The sequence below is a fragment of the Camelina sativa genome, chromosome 15 (assembly GCF_000633955.1).
Source record: "Camelina sativa cultivar DH55 chromosome 15, Cs, whole genome shotgun sequence".
Lineage (NCBI taxonomy): Eukaryota > Viridiplantae > Streptophyta > Magnoliopsida > Brassicales > Brassicaceae > Camelina > Camelina sativa.
The window spans coordinates 20,002,340-20,021,512 of NC_025699.1; the positions used below are offsets into that span (position 1 = coordinate 20,002,340).

Consider the following 19,173-nt stretch of genomic DNA (forward strand, 5'->3'; position numbering starts at 1 on the left):
GATGCTGAAATGAAGGATAAGTCACAAGTTAAAGAGCTTGAGCAGAAGAAGCCAACTATTGATGGGCAGACTTTCAGGATTGAAGAGAAAGGTCATGAAACTAAGTCTAAAATCTTTGAGGGTGTGAATGGGGTAGAAACAGATATTTTAGGTCACTCGACCTACTGCTCGACCTACCACTCGACCGTGCACCTTAAGTCACTCGGCCGAGTGGTACCAAGTCACCCAGAATGTCCAGACTTCATCCCTAAGCTTCACCAACAACAAGAGCCAAGAAATCCCTTCTCTGATGGTTTATCTGAGCTTCAAAAGATCAACATTCTACATGATTCAGTGAGGGAGTTAACAACTAAGGTCAAGGAGATAAGTGGACAAATTAAGAAGCTTCATGGTAAAGTCAGAAGTTCCTCTCCAAAGAAAGCAAGGCAAGGTCTCAATATTACTAGCAGAAGCACCTCTTTTAGAATTGACCCAGGAATAAGAGGAGCAATGCAATCTTTGAGAACAAAGGGGACTTCATCACCTCTCTATGACCCTTCCAAAGCATAAGAGGGATGCAAAGTCAAGCTTAGAGACTTTAAGTTTCTTGTTATTTTGATCTTGTTTTCTTTAGTATTATGGTTCAGGTACTAGGAAGGGAGCTTAAGCACTTGGTAACACTTTCATAAATAAATCCCATCCTCAGCCCATCCCAAGTAATACTCCAACTATATCTTTGTATATACCATTGCATTTCTTGTTTTTGTGTTGTTTCTTGATTCTTAAATCCTCTTTCAAATTTCTCTTATATAGAGGACTCTGTAATTTAAGTTTGGGGGAGGGTTTGAGATGACATTTGATGTTGTGTTTTGTTTTCTTATTTCAAATTTTTAGCATAATCATGTTAGTAATTGCATTTCATCTATGGCATAGAAAAACCTAAAAATTTGAATTTTTTTGCAAAAATCTTTATAAAAAAAAAAGAGAGTGTTCATGTAGTTTGCATTGCATATTAGGATCTGGATAGTATGTTTCATCTAGGACTGTTTCATATATGCATTAAGGATCTATGATGAGTTCAGTCTTGTTAACTTGTTTAAATTTGCTAGACTAGGATCAATGCCCAAATTAATAGTACTTTGATGCTAGTTGAGTGAAGCATGTTGTCAAAATTGAAGCATGTTATGATTTGATGTCATTTCCTACTTATAAGAACCTAATATTGACTTGTAATTATCTAGTTGTGCATTGCTTTAAACTCATGGATACCATATACATATTTAGATCATCTTTCTCCTTTTTACCACTCTTGTTGATCCAAGTAGCTGATTTCACTTTTAAATCAGTTTCCCCTACCCTTAACCAACACTTCTTTCAAGCCATGTTAATTATTGTGTGTGTGAGGCCTTTTTGGGATTGAGCTTGGTAGAAAGTTTTAGGTTTGAGCTGACAGGAATAAAGCCTTGTGTAGTTCTAGTTTGCAATTTTCAAGCTAGATAGGACTAGGTGGTTTAATTTCTGGGTTTGGGATTTGGTTTGTTTGAAAAAGAAAAGAAAAGAGGGAAAAGAAAAGAATGGGGAAGTATAAGATTGATAAAAGATGGTTCGGGAAAAGAAAAAGAAAGAAAGAAAAAGAAGAGTATAGAAAAAAGCTTTTAAATCTTAAGAAGTAAGAAGAAAAGGGAACCATAGCAAATAAGAAAGAAACCTCCATTCTACTAGAAAGTTCAAATAAGCTCCTAAGGCTTAAAACAAAAGAAAAAAACAGTATTTGAGAAAGGATGAAGATAAAGGGTAGAACTAGGATCATTTGGGATTAGAATGTTAAGATCAAACACTTTGGGTACCTTTGGGTAGACAAGGTTTTGTTCTTGTATGTTTCTAAGTGTTCTTACCTTTAGCATTCTTCTAAAGCTCAATCCATTTTTTATGAGAGAACCTTGATATTGATAAACCCCACTCTAAAGAGAGACCATCATTGTCTCTAAACCTTTTACTACCAAGCCAAATGAGTTTAAGCATTGCATAAGTTGATTCATGTTCTTGTTTAATGAATGTTAAAGGAAATGGTTGAACTGAATGCATGTGGATGTCTAAGGCTTGAATCAGTTAAGGTTGTGATAGGTTTGTCTAAAGTCTTTAAGTAAAGCTCATTCACCTTGCATCATAGTACTAGTAACTTGGACATTGATTCTAGCTAGTTTATTATCAAGCTTTAGGTTCTGAGATCCCACTTTCAAACCTCACCTTCCTACTTATGTCTTGTTTATTTTCTTGAGGGCAAGCAAATACTACTCAGACTCCATAGCACGACTCCCATAAGATAGAAGTCGACTGAACTCTAAGTCCAGCTCCCGCGCTGACCGCGTCCCATGAGATAACTGAAGAAACTGTACCTCCAACCGGTCTAAAGCCTCTCTCGGAAAGTACTTGCGGTTGAACTCCTCCACGAAGTCAGTCCAAGTCATCTCCCTTTGCACTCTCCTAGCAGCCACTGATCTCCACCACACCTGAGCATCACCAACCAAATTGTGGACCCCTATGTCCACCCAAAACTCCTCCGGACATCTCAGAGTCTGAAAGTTACATTCCACACTTGTCCTCCACGCATCTGCAGTAGTAGGATCTGTACCACCAGAAAACCGCGCAGTATCAATGCCACGCATTTCCTTCAACATAGACAAGTAACGACTATGTGCTCCCACATCTGCACCCACTGGCTGTTGCTCCTCCGCCACCATGGTGGCACTACTTGAGCCTGAGCCGGTACCACTGCTGGTAAGCGCTCCAAAGCCGCAAAATTAATTCCAGAGACTCCACCCGCTGGAACTCCCACACCCGAAGTCCTAGCATCACCGGCCACTCGAGCACCAACACCGCCCACTCCAGCCACACTCAAGGAATCCCCTCCTTGACATCCTGCGACTCGCCAACACCCTCAACTGTCACACTCTGGTCCACAGTATCACTAACTGTTGGGCCTCTGCTCCTACCACGACCACGTCCGCGTCCACGACCAGCAACAGCATCACCTCTACCCATCTGCAGTACCATGAACAAAAGACTAAGCAAGTAATTATATAGAACACAGAAATATAAATCACCGTGGAATCACACAGTAGGCTCGAAGAGGATGTTCTAGGACTCCATGCCACGCACAATTGACTAACTCACATAATCAATCAAAGCATGCAAATCCCAAACATCTACAGCACAAAGCCTAGTGAACCCAAACCTAGAACCGTAAGGGCTCTGATACCAAACTGAAACGACCCGATCCGTTTTTTTAATAATAATAAATAATTATTAATAAATATAATAATATTCAAAATCTAAACTAGTGGTCCCATACCCACTAGCCACCTAACCACAAACACACAACAGCGGATAACATAACCAATATCAATAAACCAATAAATATCCAGTACTCAAATAACCAGTATTAATTCATAACAATTAAACCAATATTCCAAACAACATGAATCATAGAACCAGCAACCTAAACCACATTCTAATGACTCAACTCTAGCAACCTAGCAAGCCAGAGAAAATCCAATCGAGTCCCTAGAACATCCTTCTCTTCATCACCTTGATTCCATGATCACACTTTGCATTTACCTACACCACAAACACAAATTGAGATGCATGAGTATTTTATAAACACTCAGTGAGGCGATCCTCCCATCTACTGGGCTATACACACAAGCAACTGAGATACAAAGGTCTAAATCAATCAGCAAACAAAGCAAACAAATCAGGAAACAAACATAGTCTCTCTGGAAGGGAGGTGTCGACCGACACCAGCCAAGTGTCGACCGACACTGGCTCTTTGTGTCGACCGACACTACCCCATAGTGTCGACTGATGCTCGCTCACTGGTGTCGACCGACACCCATTTGGTGTTGATCGATACTGCCTCTGCAATCACGTTCCGCTCGAAGCTAAGAGTCAAATCTCGCTTCCTAACACCTCCAATCCATCCAATACTCAATCCCAAAGCCACATGAATCCGTAGGAACCCTATAGCAACCATAACAAGCAACAAAACACCACAAACAACACCAAACAAGCAAGACAAAGGAAATCTCAGGCTTTGATAAGCCATGGTCATGCACTCACATCTTTACAGGAAGATTCTGACCAACAGCAACGAATCCAACCCTCCTAGCAAGCTTCTAGCTCCTTCCTAGCATCAAATCTCCCAAGAAAAGCCAACAAATCTTCCAGTCTCCCTCAAAATCTCAAGAACAATATGTTTCTCTCTTTTCTCACAAAACAAGAGAACGACGACAAAAAACACCCTTTTTCGTCGACAATACACTTAAATATCTCGGTTCAATGGTTTTCCCTAAACTAAACCGGTCCAAATAGATAGTCATACCAGAAGATCTTGGTGTCGACCGACACTACCCTTGGTGTCGACCGACACCACCCTTGGTGTCGATCGACACCCTCCTCCAAAACACACAGTTTTGGTTCGCGGGCGTTACAGTCCAACACTCGTTATGTACCTCCATCACCTCGGGATTGCATTCCCGCATATTACTTCCAACATACTCCAATGGCGTAAGAGGCGATAATGCTTCAAGCGTAATATAAATCCTTGAGCTCTTCTGTATATACGGTTCATCAGTGACCGGGAACGTTGTCGTTAGTCCAGCTCTTAACCATAGCTTTACGACCAAAACTATAAAATCACATTCTCGCCAAAAATGCAAAAACACATTTTTCCACCAAAATTACAATATCACAATTTTACCACCACAACCACAATATCACATTTTCTCACCAAAACCGTAAAATTATATTTTCCCATTATAACTGCAAAAACGCAGTTTTCCTGCCAAAAACGCAAAATCACATTTTTCGCTAAAATTGCAAAATCACATTTTCCCGCCAAAACCGCAAAATCACATTTTCCCGCCAAACTTGCAAAAATAACATTTTTGGCAAAACCGCAAAAAAAAATATTTCATGAAATTGAAATTTATAAATGTCAAAAATAATAATTTAGTAATTATTTACTTGTAAATATATTTTATATAAGTAACTGAAATTAATGTGGTTAAAATGAAGTCTAAAAAGAATTATATTAACACATACATATTTTAGTCATTATCAAAGTCATTAGATGAAATGGAACTAAACCAAACAAACACATTTTCATTGATATGCATCATCTAGTTGATCTATTTTTTGGCCTTGTTCGTTTGGCCATTTTACATTTAGATGGATCATTTGGATGGAGATGCCAAATGACCAAACAATCTGTTTTTCCCCTTTTGTGATTCTTATCAAGCTTGGTTGAATCTTGAATCTTTTCCTTCTTTTGCAGGTAGTCTTGTGAGTAATTCAGGTCATCGATCTCCTCCTTCACCTTTGAATGGATCCCCTTTTCGAGATCTACAAAACTCATAAGTAATTTATATTTCTCCCTCATTGTTTCATTCTTTACCTTAGCAATTATGATTAAGTTTAACCCAGTTTCTGATTTGTTTCTCATCATGACAGATCTCTTGTTCTTGTCATGTGTTTATGCGATCTGACGCTTCATCTGCATGTTGGTCTCATTACAAGACAAATCTTCAATCTCAAACAGGTGCCTTACATGTGAGTTTCTCTGTTTCTTCTTCAGCTTTTTCTTGTCTTTCATAGTCAGACTCTTCTTTTTGCATTCTTTCTCATTTTTCCTTTGAATCTGATTCCTCTCTTGAACTTGTTCTTCTTCTTCTTTCTTTTGAACTTGTTCAATTCTCTCTCTTGTAGGTATCTTTTTGCAGCAGCCCTTACAGATTCTCCATCTCCCTCATCCGGTGTGTTGGATATTGTTTGGACCCAATCAGATTATATCCTTACCTCTTTCTGATCATTACTCTGATCGAGTTTGATACCTAATGTCTTTTGAATTCCAACTGCATGTTTTTCTTTGTGAGGCAGGAGATTTGTGACAACGCAACAGATAAGCTCTCCTCATGTTCTTTGACTTCTCCTTGTTTTGATTGTACCTTTGATTTCTCTTCATAAATTTGATCATTTTTCAGTATACATTTTCCCAACTCTGCTTTCATAACATATTGAACCTCTCCCAGGCCAGAGTGTAGTCTTACATATTTTTCCTTTGTATTGACGTGAGAAGCATCTCGATCTAGCAGCTCGTCCATACTCGGTGAGTTATTCTTTCTCTGGTTCTCAGCTAAGTTGTTGTATGTTGGTTCTTTTACATCTTCTAGCACTGTTTTGTGGTTCTCAGCTGATTTCTGACTTATCGCTTTGGTTCCTTCAACCTTCTCTCTTTGTTTAGTGGTTGCCGACTCTTTACAACCGACTTCACCTTCATTCTCTTTCTTCGGGTGTTCAACAGGTTGGTATGTCATCCTTTGAAACTATTCTCGGTAATTGTGGCATTGCTGCATATTACTTGATTCCCCTACTTGAATATACTGGTCCATTGTGGGACATGTTACTCCTTTAACCATACAATGTGACAATCGTTCTTCACTTTTCTGTAGGTTCTCAGATTTAACATTTGAATAGACTTCACCATGAGCTCCAGGTCCATTTTCTACCTACCTCTGTGATGTCTCTCCTTGTTGTTTTTTTTTTTGGTCAAACTCTCGTTGTTGTTTTTAATTTTAATTTCTGGAACTCAATTGAATAGCATCCAGTTGTCATGGGTGCGTCGAATAACTTCTTCCCTTCTTGATTAGTGATTGTTCATCTTGATTGATCCATTGAACATAACACCATAGCCACTTTTCATTAGCTGATGAACACTTAGATAGTTGTGTGCCAAGTTAGGCACAAAGAGGACATCTCTTATTGCCCTTTTTCCCGTTTCAGTCATCATTGTGACTGTACCCTTTCCTTTGGCTTTAATAACATCACTACTGCATAAACTCACATGTGTCCTTGTGCTTTTGTTTAACTCTGAGAACCAAATTTCTTCTTTACCCATGTGGCACGTAGCTCCACTGTCAATCAACCAGATATTTTCATTACTTGTGCTTTGGTCATGAATTGATGTAAACAACCCTTCTATTGGTTATCTTGTTCTTGGTCTTGCATATTCGTTTGTGCTTGCATTTGTGGTTCAGCTTGAGCTTGCATCTGAGTTTGGTTATGCTTGAGCCTCCAATCTCTAGCATAGTGTCCTGATTTTCCACATATAAAACAACCTCCTCTTAGTCTGAATTGAGTGTTCTATTGAGAGTTGGCAGTGTTGTTCTTGTAGTAGCATTCCTCATCACTATGATTGTTCCTCTTGCGTCCATTGCACCATTTCTGTTGAGATGACTCAGATCTGGTTACTCTTTTCATGTCTTGAGAGTGTTGTGACCTTTGAAATCTTGCTGCAAACACCCCCTCTGCATTTCCAGTGTTCTTATCATCTAATCTTTTTTCTTGACCTTATAAGGCATTGACTACCTCAGCCACGGTTATGGTTGCAAGGTCCTTTGTGTGCTCTATGACTCCCACATATGAGTCAAACCTCTCTTGCAAGGAGCATAATATCATAGAGACAACCATGCTCTTTGGTAACTCTTCCCCATGAGATCTCATTTCATTTTCCAGCTCAACTACCTTCGTAGTGAAATCTACAATTGTCTCTCTCTCATCTTGTTTCAGGTTGTAAAAGTTATCCCTTAGTCTCTGCAGCATTATCATGGACCCTTTTGTATCTCCTTAAAATCTGAGCTTCAACACCTCCCATGCATGTTTTGAGGTTTCAGCCACAGAGAAGTACTAAAGATCTCCTTAGTAACAACACGAAAAAATAGTTGTAAGGCTGTTTGGTCTTTCATTTCAAGTTCTTCCCATTCCCCTAATTTCTTTTTCTCATCTTGTCCACGTGTGGACAATTTAAGTGACTCAGACACTCCTTCCATTACAATCTTCCACAATCTTTTAGATTTCAGTAAGGCCTTCATCTTTATGATCCACAAGCTATAATTTTTCCCATCACATACTGGAACAACTTGAAGATTCTACATCTCTACTTACTACAGGTAAGAGATTCCAAATTACCTTAAGTTTTAGCTTCTTGTTTCTTGTTGAGCTTCTTTAACTTGGCTTGTGTCTGTTGTATTCTTTTGTGCAGAAAATTCAACTTTACTAACTCCAAGATCGAAGTAGCTCTGATAGCATATTGATTTGTATTGAAGGAAAAGTTTTAGCCGCTTAGAACTTACTATATCACAACTTTCCTTGTCTTGTTTTTACCATTACAACACATATTTATACCACTAGTTTTAGGTTAATTGTTTGCTTACCTAAACCACAAAACATTATCTGTCTATTATACATAAGTGGGCTTAGTTGATTACATGACCCAATGACCTTTTTGCTTTATTCCCTTTTTCTCCCTACGACAGCTTCTTCTTCTTCCTTCGTTTTTGTCTCTTAGTACTTCCAGTAATAGTGATGTCTATAAAAAAGTCACTACAAAAAAAAACAGACAAACAACGATTGCATTATGTAGTCGCGAATTAGTTGCTAAATAGGGTATAACGACCAAATTAGGACTAATCACTATAATTGTAAATTTTTAGTAGCTAATAAATACTCGTTAAATAGTGTCTATTTAATGACTAATATGTGTAGTCATAAACTTAGTCGCAAATATTTACGACTATGTTACGACTAGTTTATGATTAATACAGTATGAACATGATTAATTGTAGTGTAATTGTAACGTAGTCATTATTTTTTTTTACTAAAGAACTACTACTTTAGGACTACACAACATGAATAGGAACTTTTGTGGTCTAATCGGTAACTCCTATCTATTTCGTGAATGATAAAATATTTCTATTTATATCTGTTAGCAAAAAAAAATTCTAAAATAGCACTAAAACATATTTAATGGACAATTATAACACATATTACATAAACTTCCAAAATAGCATGATTTAACAAATTGCAATATTTTAAATTAATTTTTAGATTTTTGTTTTTAGGTTTGGATTCTCAATTTTACATTTAGATATAGTTTCGAGGGATAGAGTTTAATATTTTAAATTTAAAGTTTAATTTTGAAATATGGTATTATTTTTGGAACTTTAGAGATGTTATGCTAAATTTGGAAATAAAACTTATTTTGATAATTTATATATTTATATATTTTTGTAGCGGTAAAGCAAAAAATAAATCAATATCTGTTTTTTTTTTTTGTCAACCATTAGGCCACAACTGGCCTGCCTATTAGCAAAATCCCTACGTTTGTAGGGAGCAGAACTCGATCCCTGGTGTGATGGTGCATACTACAAATAGAATTACCTCCTGCCACTGCACTAAGGTCACTTCACAATCAATATATGTTTATACATACACTTTTATTAGTGTCGGCCGGAACTTATGTGAAACACCTTAAAATATCTCACCTGCGGGCATGAACACTAAATATTAGGCCCGTTAAAAAATGGACCTTGCGGACCTAGCTCAAACGGATTGCGGGTTTTAGCGGACTATACCCGCAGGTTGATGGGTCGGCCCGCGGTCTTCAAATATTAAATAAAAATAAATATATAATATAGATACATAACTATCTTATTATATAAACCTTGATGACAATATTACTTATTAACAAGATCGTGACACGTGTCAATTATATCATTCAGATGTTGACACATGTCAATTCATTATTAAAATTTTAAAAAATAAAAATATAAAAATTCGAAACCTAACCTAAAAAGGTTTTGTATAAAAGTAAATAGATAAAATAAAACCTAAATTTATTTAAAAACTAATTATAATATAATATATATATAGATATATACCAAAAAATTTAAAATTATAATATTGTTTACTTATTTTAATTTTTAGTTGCTATATTACAAGAAAAAGATTACTTTTTATATAAGATAAAAAAAATGATTGTGAAAATTATACAATTAGTTACTGTTTCTAAAAAAAATGTAAATACTCACCTTTACATAAAAAAAAAGATTGTTGAAGTAAAAAAAAAAAAAAAGATCGTCTCATATTTTTTTCACCAATCAAATAATTTATTCAAAAGACTGCTATTGTAATATATATGATAGGAGTATGTAAGATTAAACGTATGCGTTTTTGTAACTATAAAAATGTTAAAGTGAAAAGACATATAATAGGTTATTTAATGTGTTCATAAAGATAATGTGTTGGTAGTAGTTAAGACTAAAGAGTATATTTTAATAATAAAATATATTTGCGGGTACAAATAAACTTTTAGTGGTAATGTAGACAGTACATTTGTAAATGGTATACATAAGTGTATTATAGCAAAAAAAAAAAACAACTATTTTCTATAACTAAAAGTTCATCTCTTTACTTTTTATACATTGTTTTTTACTTACAAAAATTATTAAATATATATTCTTTGTTAAATTTAATTTAATTTAAATACTTTTGAACTCATCAACAACTATTTTCTTTAACTAAAAGTGTATCTATTTTTTTTCAAACAAACAATAAAGTAAAAGGAATTTCTTCGGTAAGTTGCCCAAGCCAGAGGGAAGGGGTTTACAAAAGAACTTCAGAGATAAGAGAATGCGAAACACGGGCAAGATAATTCGCCTTCAAATTTGTCGCATGCGGGATCCAAGAGATGGAGAATAGTGGAAAAAACTCCAACGAATTAAACTCATCAAGCAAGTTGAAGAAGGATGGCCAATATTCAGGGGAATGCATCATAGTGAGTAAACTCAACACGTATGCGCTCCATGGCCCACAACAACGCTTCTAACTCTGAATGTAGGGGAGAGGGGCTCTGTCTTAGACACTTGGCCCCCAACAATGAAGTTCGCTCCTCACCAACGCAACACTTCCAGCCCAATCATGAATGCTCATTGGTTGCTTTCCAAGAACCATCAATTTGACAACAAGGTGAAGAAACATCCGAGGACGGAGATGGAGCCGACATGACCGCCGTAAAAGATAGCGCCTCTTTCCAAGCTAACTTATCGCCCAAAACCTGAGCAATTATATAATTTGTCTCGATCTCTAAACTTTAATTTTTTTTATGGCCTTCCAGATTGCCCATAAAAATCATGGTAATTGAAGATGTTGATCAGGATCACCTTGTACATCCCTCCAGAAAACAAAATCCAAATTTGAGTACACTGACTAATATGGAAAATCTCCTGATGAGACCGGAGTTAGAGATAAATCCTAAACTTCCCAAGAGTGAGGGCATTCAAAAAAAAAGTGATTAATATTCTCAACTACAGAGTCGCACCTTTTACACCAGATATTTATATTGGACACTTCAGTGTATCTATTTACTTTTATAGATATTTTTTACTTACTAGAAATACTTACTTTATATTCTTTGATAAATTTTATTTTATTTTTAAAATTTTAAACCCGCACATCGGGCGGGTCCTAATCTAATTTTAATATAATTTTAAATATATATCTTTTAAAAATATGTAGTAACACAAATAAATTTAATGAAAAAAATTAAAACATCTCTAAAAATTAATATAAACATTGATTTTATTTAAAATTGTTTTTTTTTAAATAGTATTTATTAATTTTATGTCATTTTAATATATTATTTATTAATTTTACTTTATTTTTAGTATATTATTTAGGCAAGTGGACCAGCCCGCTAACCCGCTGAGCTTAGCGGATTTGGACATAACTTTTATATCCGTGGCTTAGCGGACCGGTTAGTTGCGGTTAAAAAAATAAAAATTTCCCACTGCGGACAGCCCAGATGTAGGCGGGCAGACCCGTTTGACACCTTGTTAATTGGTTTGTGTTTACACCGGATGTTTTTAATTAGAGTTGAAAATTTACAAATGGGCCGATTGGACTTAGTACCGGGCTGATCCATCTGGAACCCGACCCGGTTGGTGTGAAAACCCGAAAGGTTGTCACTTCCCTTTTTCACCCTAAAACGAAAAGACCCTAGTTTAGAAGCACGTCGGACATCGTCAAAAAAAGAAGCACGTCGGAGTTGGGAAGATCAAGATCTGCAGACATGGCGGACGAAGCGAACAGAGCTGTAAGTTCCTCTTCCGCTCAATTTCTTGAATCGGATCCGAATCTTCAAAAAGATGTTGCAGAAAAATGGATTTCTAATTTGTTAAGTGACAGGCTTTTATGGAGATTCAAGCAAGCATGATTGAACTCACTGGGAAGCTGAAGCAGGTGAATCCTCCCTTCCTTTGTACTATCGCCTTGCTAATTTAATTAGTTATCTCTTAAATCGTCGGCTACATTTTGATTTTCCATCTACTGTGAGGTTGTTCGTTTGAGAGACTATGCAATGATGTGACCATAGTTTTAGAATCAAACATGAAAAGTGGTTCTTACTTGTGACTTGTGATTTTTAGTGCTAGATAGATTCTGTAACTGCGTTATGAATATGTTTCAGTGTCACGTTCCTACTTTGAAGTCCCCAGTTTCCAAATTGTAGAACTTTGTTTTGCTTGTGGTTTGTGTTAATATGATTTTGTATTTCTACAAAGAATCTTAGCTCTATCTATCATAAAATAAGATGCCACTGGAGATATATAGAGATGGCAAAAATCATAGACATCACTATTACTGGAAGTACTGAGATTGGCTGTCGTAAGCCATTTTCATGTGGTGGGTAATTTGGTTTGGTGTTGAAACTGACATGTGTATATGCTTGGCTTTTTTAGGTGCAGAATCAGATGCGCAACAAAGAGGGAGATAAAAAGCGAGCTTTCTTAACCTTGGAAGAGCTGCGGCCATTGCCTGAAGATACAAACACCTACAAGTCAATAGGCAAGTATTTCCCTTCTCTGGTTACATAAAGGATAGTAGCTTTTTGGTTTATCATGTCTAACTTGTGTTATATTATTCTTGTTTTCAGGAAGAACGTGAGTGGTTAATAGTCCATCCAACTAGGACCTTGCGTGAGTTTTGAAGGGCTGATTATAGTTTGCTTCATATATGATGAACAGGTTTGTTCTAGAGCCCAAGGCAGTGCTGCAAGCTGAACAAGAGCAAAAACTCAAGGACAGTGAGGCTGCCATTGTTTCTCTACAGGTACATCATTCCCTCTTTCAATGAAAGATAGATAATCTTTGATGAGTGAAAGGGCTGATGGGTTGTTAGGATATCATTAAAATGCTGGTTTACATAACCATGTTTGCGGGATGATTGTCAGACATCAAAGGAGTACTTGGAGAAGCAAACAGCAGAGGTGGAGAACAACTTGAGGGAGCTGTTGCAGCAAGAACCAGGCATTGCTCGACAAATAATGTCCATGTCTATGTAACTTATCCTCCAAACCTTGGACAAAAAAGTACACTCAACACCTTGAACGACCCGTGAGTTTTGGTGGTTCTGCTTTACCAGGGCTTAGTTTTGGTGGTCTGCTTTACAGGGCTTCTGGGATTGAATTGAAACCATAAGAAATTAAGAACGTCTTTGTAAGATTCTCACATTTTTTTTGTCTGATCAGAATTATTATAAAAAGTATCTGGTATTTTTTTATGACAGTGACTAACATATATATATAACCAATAAATTTGCAATTTTTTTACCTCACACAAGACGTCAGTAGATTAAAAATAATGTAAATGAAATCAGTGTTACAATAGTCAAACTCGGTGTAATGTTCTTTTCAGTAAAAACTTAGTTGACCAATCAAAAGCATGGGAACAACAAGTGTCCAAAGACATACACATACATATCAAACCCCAACAAATACATTCCCTCATGTACATGATTTTACACTAACTCTCAAGGAAATCATAAATCATAATGTCTTGGCATCTAAGCAGTCCACTTAAGATGTCCATAGTGTTGGCTACTAACGTCTAAAGCCGTTCCCAAGAAAAACCAATTCAAGACTGATTGACGTAAAGAACAGGAACAAGTCCTGCCATCTTCCCATCTCTTCCAGGCCGCTTCTTCTTTACCTGTCATAGTTTATAAGTTGATCACGGTTAAGTTTAGGTTTTAAAAATCTCTCCTCCTCACATGACTCATGTGCTGTCTCTCTAAATCAAGTATTACTTACGTAAAACCAGCCATCAACTTCATACTCTATCTCCAATTCCTCCTCTGCCGTCAAGTTTAGCTGCAACATACCCAAAGGTGTTTTAATGCTTACATCATAACACATCTTTCCAGGAATATAGATTACCGCATAGGTAATAACGAATGGATAATATTGAACCACATATCTCTGAATCATTTAACTGGTGTTTGCACAACATACCAAAGGAGAAAGACAAAAGCACGCTTACCTCATCATCTCCTCCTGCGGTGAAGTCATAGAGCGCTGTTCCAAATCTTGTACCAGTAGATTTCCTAGGTTCTTCATCATCTGATTCATAACTTCGAGAACCAGACCCTGCTACAGGGTTCTCAAACGATTCACGACTTTGTGGCTCAGAATATGAATAAGGCGGAGGAGGCTCTTCTCTAATCTGAAAGGGAGTGAAGGAAGAATAAGAAATGGCCATGCTAACAGAGAATCAGCCCATTTCACAACATATACAAACACAGAAAAGAATATCAGCTTACTGGGGAACCATAGCCTTCATATGTGGACTGGTATTTGCTTCCACCCGATTTTGCCTATTTGAGTTACCACATTCATATAGTTAAAATTAGTTGGCACAAAATACTCCATGAGTTCTTATGATCAAAAATAGTTCAGCGTTCTTTATGCTTAAACTATACTCATGCCTTTTCCTTTTAAGACACAACTTGCATGCATATCAATATCTCTGGTTACTAATGTTTATGAAGAACAGACTTGAGGAACATTTTCACAGATATTTATAATTCGTCACTGAAGCAGAATTAGTTTTCATATTCTATAAACTCACTGAAACAAGCTTTTTTCTTGGTTCTCGGTTTTCATTGTGACTAAGACTTAAGACATTTAGAAATAATCAACTGAGTGACAATATTCTAGAACCAAATCATCGTATAACTACAGGAGACTCTTTGGCCCATACTAGGTGGTAATACAGAATGAAATTAAAGGAATAATTTGTGTACCCTACCGTTGCTTGTGAGGAAGGCTTTGAGCTGAACAATGATGGGTAGTTCATTCCACCAAAGTGAGATGATATGGAACTTTCCACTGATCCAGTAGAATCTGGAGACGATGAACCTGATCTAGCATCTTCTTCCTGTAAATACAACAAAAGTCATGTTTTAGCACCGCTATAACAAAGTCATTTTGAAGAAAGCTCTGAGATGGATAAAGCTAACAGTATACCTCCAATTCTGAAGTTTCTAAAAGAGTCTTAGCCCACATGTCATCATAGCCAACTGAAGGTCTAGAGAAGACATTCTCCTCCTCAACATCTGGTGCATCTGTTCCGACTCCAGCAAGGAATTCATTGACCTGACAAGTATTAAATAGGTCTTAGTTTCATTTGGAGAAATAAAATAGTATGTAGCATCTATGATGTAAATATGTATGAAAGAATACCGGTAAATCATAAGTTCACATGACCCGATAATCAGATTAATGGATTAACTACTACTCAAGCCTTAATGGCATGTAATGCAAGTAGAACCACTATCTACTTTTAATCGGAAAATTCAATACTAAAACTTGTCATCACAAGTGCAGTTCCAAAGCATTCAGTATTGACCCNTAAGAGCTTGAATTGCAACAATTCGGACCTGTGTATGAAAGAAACATTAAAATTAGGCGGGAAACTGTAGAATTAATACTCATCTTTGTAGCGTGTCCTGACGGCATAATCATGTCTATGCTTCAATAAGACTCTAACTAAAGTGCTAGGAAGAACATCATATATTGAATTAAGAATCACAACTTATAAACAGCGATTTTCTATAACAGTAAAGGTCTGGACAGTAATGAAGCTTTAAATAGAAAGAGAGACCATACAAGATCATTGAAGTCAACTTTCATTTGTTTACATTTATAGTTTCTGGTCAGGCACAATTACTCCAGGTTTCAACTTTTGTTTCATGTAAAGAAAAAAATGAAACCTTAAAAAGAATCAGCTAGTAAAACCTAGATAACCAGACCATCCAATTTGTCCGCACTTAAAAAAGGGTCTCGAGCTATGGTCTTCGCTCTAGAGTGTAGCTACAAATAGAGAAAGGTGCACCACATGTTTACCAGGCAAAATGCTCCCAAACAAGGTTTACGATCAAAGACTTAATACAATCAGGTCATATACATATTGATAAGAATGTGGATAAAATATCCCACATTGGATAGAAGAGGAATAAATCAAAGGGCACCCAAACCCTTAAGCTAGCATTTATAGTGAGTTCTATCTAAGGGTTTTTGTGGGTTTGGTTTGTGGCCAACTCCTTTGACAAATTGTCCAATTAAAAACAATAAAATTCAAAAAAAAAATATATATGACCAACAAAATATAGTGGTATACCTCCCAGCTTCCACTAAAGGCACATCTCTGGAGGCGAGTTAATGCACCAGCAAGGGTAGGATTGCGAGAACTGGCAGCGGCAACCATTTTATCTGCATCCAACATCATAAGTGCAGTGCCCGGTGGAGTTGCAGATTCCCAGGCGTATTCAGAAGCGGCGTAGTTTGCATTTTCTCCAAGGAACCATACCTGCCATAGTATTAATGCATGTAAGGTGTTGAAAAGGTAGCATTCTGAGAAAAAGATTACCAAATGCATGTAAAACAATCTGAGGAATGCTTACTGCTGCTTGCACCAATTTCTGCAGCGCGAGAGCTGACTTGGGATCTGATGCAGAGACCCTATCAATTGATGTCAGTCCTGCCATGGACCCCGGCTGTGGAGGTGGTAAATCGAGTACTATCGTGACGGCTTCCAGAGCTGTGTGCTTCCCGTCAGGACCGGCTCCAACAAGACATGTCTAGAAGTGGATCAATAAATAAATTGTATCAAATAAAGTACTAGAGGTAGCAAAAATTCATCACCATATCCCACAATAATTTGAGCCTTACAAATATACTTGCAATTACTTATTTTTTTCCACATCTATCGCTACCAAATATTAACTAGACAAGCATACAAACTTCAAAATGTATTAAACGCAATCAAATATGAAACAGGAGGATTATACAACANGGAGTTATTAAAACTCCAAGTCCTGTACCACTAGCTCCTTGGTCTTCCCCATTACTCAAGTGCATTTCAGAAAGTTGAGATTGCACACCACCCTCTGCCAAAGTGTACAAAAACTCGTATATCTGCAGCCTGAAAGGTTCACCAGATCTAATAGCTATCGTAGTAAGAGCTTGAATTGCAACAATTCGGACCTGTGTATGAAAGAAACATTAAAATTAGGCGGGAAACTGTAGAATTAATACTCATCTTTGTAGCGTGTCCTGACGGCATAATCATGTCTATGCTTCAATAAGACTCTAACTAAAGTGCTAGGAAGAACATCATATATTGAATTAAGAATCACAACTTATAAACAGCGATTTTCTATAACAGTAAAGGTCTGGACAGTAATGAAGCTTTAAATNATAAATTGTATCAAATAAAGTACTAGAGGTAGCAAAAATTCATCACCATATCCCACAATAATTTGAGCCTTACAAATATACTTGCAATTACTTATTTTTTTCCACATCTATCGCTACCAAATATTAACTAGACAAGCATACAAACTTCAAAATGTATTAAACGCAATCAAATATGAAACAGGAGGATTATACAACAGCTGTAAGTAAGTATCAATAGCTTTAGAATTAAATAAGGAAACAGAGTATACCTTCCAAAGCAGCTGTAAGACATCAGCGTCGATTTTCCCCGGAACTTTGGTAGCAAATATTCTGGCAATTTCGAGAAGAATAACAGCCATATCTGGAGTTGCCTGTGAAAAAATAATAAAACGGAGTCAACTAGACAGAAGAAAACAGTGCACATTTTCACTCTTCAAATATTTGTTCAAGTTAATCATCCGTTTCATCACAGCCGATGAAATTTGTCACAAGTTCCTAGGTGTAAACTTTTTCTGCCAGATACCTCTTGTTACAAATCTAAGAAATTAAAGAGATTCCATACACAAGAAAACTACTACAAACGTCCTAGTTATAGGATTTTGGACAAAAAACAGAGCTGCTAAAACTTGTAAGCACTTTGCAAATACAAATCAACAAGTGAAGAAAATATCGTACTTACCTTAAAGCGAGCATGCAAAGTAAGCAAAACATCATTAACAAGAGCTGCGGGCCAAGCAGGATCTGAAAGCTCTGAGGCAATGATTGATTTCAACTCATCCAACGATTCATCCGGACTTTGCATCCATATCAATGCTTTGATAACCATTGCCCGGACATACACGCACTCGCATGCTACTGTTGTTCGAACCACCTCCATTAATGCAGCCAGTAAACTTGCAATTGTATCATTGCGACCAGGCCCTGCAGATATGGATGATGTTCTCCGAATTCCTGTAATAGTCAGAACAAATTTAATTGATAAAAATAAGGGTAAACATGTAAACAAAGAGTGGGAAAGAAGGTAATTTCACGGTGATTTTGGAACAAATTAAAACTCGAAAATTGGAAAGAAACCCTACATCGGTAATATAGCTCGGTAAAGGAAAATCAAAGTGATAGGAAAAACATGTTCCTTTATTTAGGTTAGAAGAAAAGACATGTAAACCATCATATTATTTTGTACGGACATCTGAGCATTGAGTTCACTCACATTTGTAGTTTTGTTACAATTAGAGCTACAATAAAATAGTCAGATAATATTGAAGCACCATCCAAGCATAGATGAAATGACTTAATTCACATTTGTAGTTGGTGTATAATAATACAATAAAAAGATTGTACTCATGGTAAGAGGGTAATGATAATGTACCTTCTGGGTGAGAATTTTCATTGGTCTCACCATCATCTACAGCGTCAGAAAATGCATTTACATGAACGGATTCATCAATGTCCTGTAATCCCATAGCAAATGCTGCTGCCCTGCTCTTTCCCATTTCTTGGACAACCCTTGCTGCTGCATGAAGTACTGGTCTTGAGAAACTGCGAAATGAGCTCTCTAACCTGAAAGAACAAGATCAATTAGCAAAGAACACTTCGTTATAAGGATCATTACAATCCAAAGCAACGTTCTAGTGAAGAAAGGGATCCATAAGATCTGCAATTCTAGATATGGTCTTCCACCAAGCTAGGATTACCTCCTCATTACAAGCTTAATAAGAGGCTGTGGACGCTTAGTTTTGTGAGATTTATCCTTGTATGACAAGGATGGTGCTTCTGGTAACTTAAGG

At 36.7% G+C, this 19,173-nt stretch overlaps 2 protein-coding genes across 2 annotated transcripts in view; one reads left to right on the top strand and one right to left on the bottom strand.

Annotated features, from left to right (window-relative positions):
- Positions 11,857-13,431, top strand: LOC104747246 (prefoldin subunit 1). Its single transcript, XM_010468846.2, has 6 exons — positions 11,857-11,968; positions 12,061-12,114; positions 12,612-12,717; positions 12,806-12,812; positions 12,897-12,981; positions 13,103-13,431. The coding sequence occupies exons 1-6, from the start codon at positions 11,945-11,947 to the stop codon at positions 13,211-13,213; spliced, it is 387 nt and encodes a 128-aa protein (XP_010467148.1). The 5' UTR covers positions 11,857-11,944; the 3' UTR covers positions 13,214-13,431.
- LOC104748630 overlaps positions 13,497-19,173 on the bottom strand; it is a 10,066-nt gene continuing 4,389 nt past the window's right edge. The window contains exons 11-23 of the mRNA XM_010470238.2: positions 19,081-19,166; positions 18,756-18,946; positions 18,066-18,337; positions 17,656-17,757; positions 16,612-16,788; positions 16,329-16,517; positions 15,558-15,588; positions 15,176-15,324; positions 14,958-15,086; positions 14,470-14,523; positions 14,190-14,372; positions 13,961-14,020; positions 13,497-13,859 (exon numbers count right to left, since the gene is read on the bottom strand). Coding sequence (XP_010468540.1) covers positions 13,785-13,859; positions 13,961-14,020; positions 14,190-14,372; positions 14,470-14,523; positions 14,958-15,086; positions 15,176-15,324; positions 15,558-15,588; positions 16,329-16,517; positions 16,612-16,788; positions 17,656-17,757; positions 18,066-18,337; positions 18,756-18,946; positions 19,081-19,166 — 1,698 coding nt within the window. The 3' untranslated portion in view covers positions 13,497-13,784. The remainder of the gene's footprint in view (positions 13,860-13,960; positions 14,021-14,189; positions 14,373-14,469; positions 14,524-14,957; positions 15,087-15,175; positions 15,325-15,557; positions 15,589-16,328; positions 16,518-16,611; positions 16,789-17,655; positions 17,758-18,065; positions 18,338-18,755; positions 18,947-19,080; positions 19,167-19,173) is intronic.

Bases quoted from the DNA above. Each gene is read 5' to 3' on its own strand.
- LOC104747246 (XM_010468846.2), top strand. From the start codon at position 11,945: ATGGCGGACGAAGCGAACAGAGCT. The intron at 11,969-12,060 runs GTAAGTTCCTCT...GTTAAGTGACAG, and splicing joins CGGACGAAGCGAACAGAGCT to GCTTTTATGGAGATTCAAGC. The intron at 12,982-13,102 runs GTACATCATTCC...GATGATTGTCAG, and splicing joins CTGCCATTGTTTCTCTACAG to ACATCAAAGGAGTACTTGGA.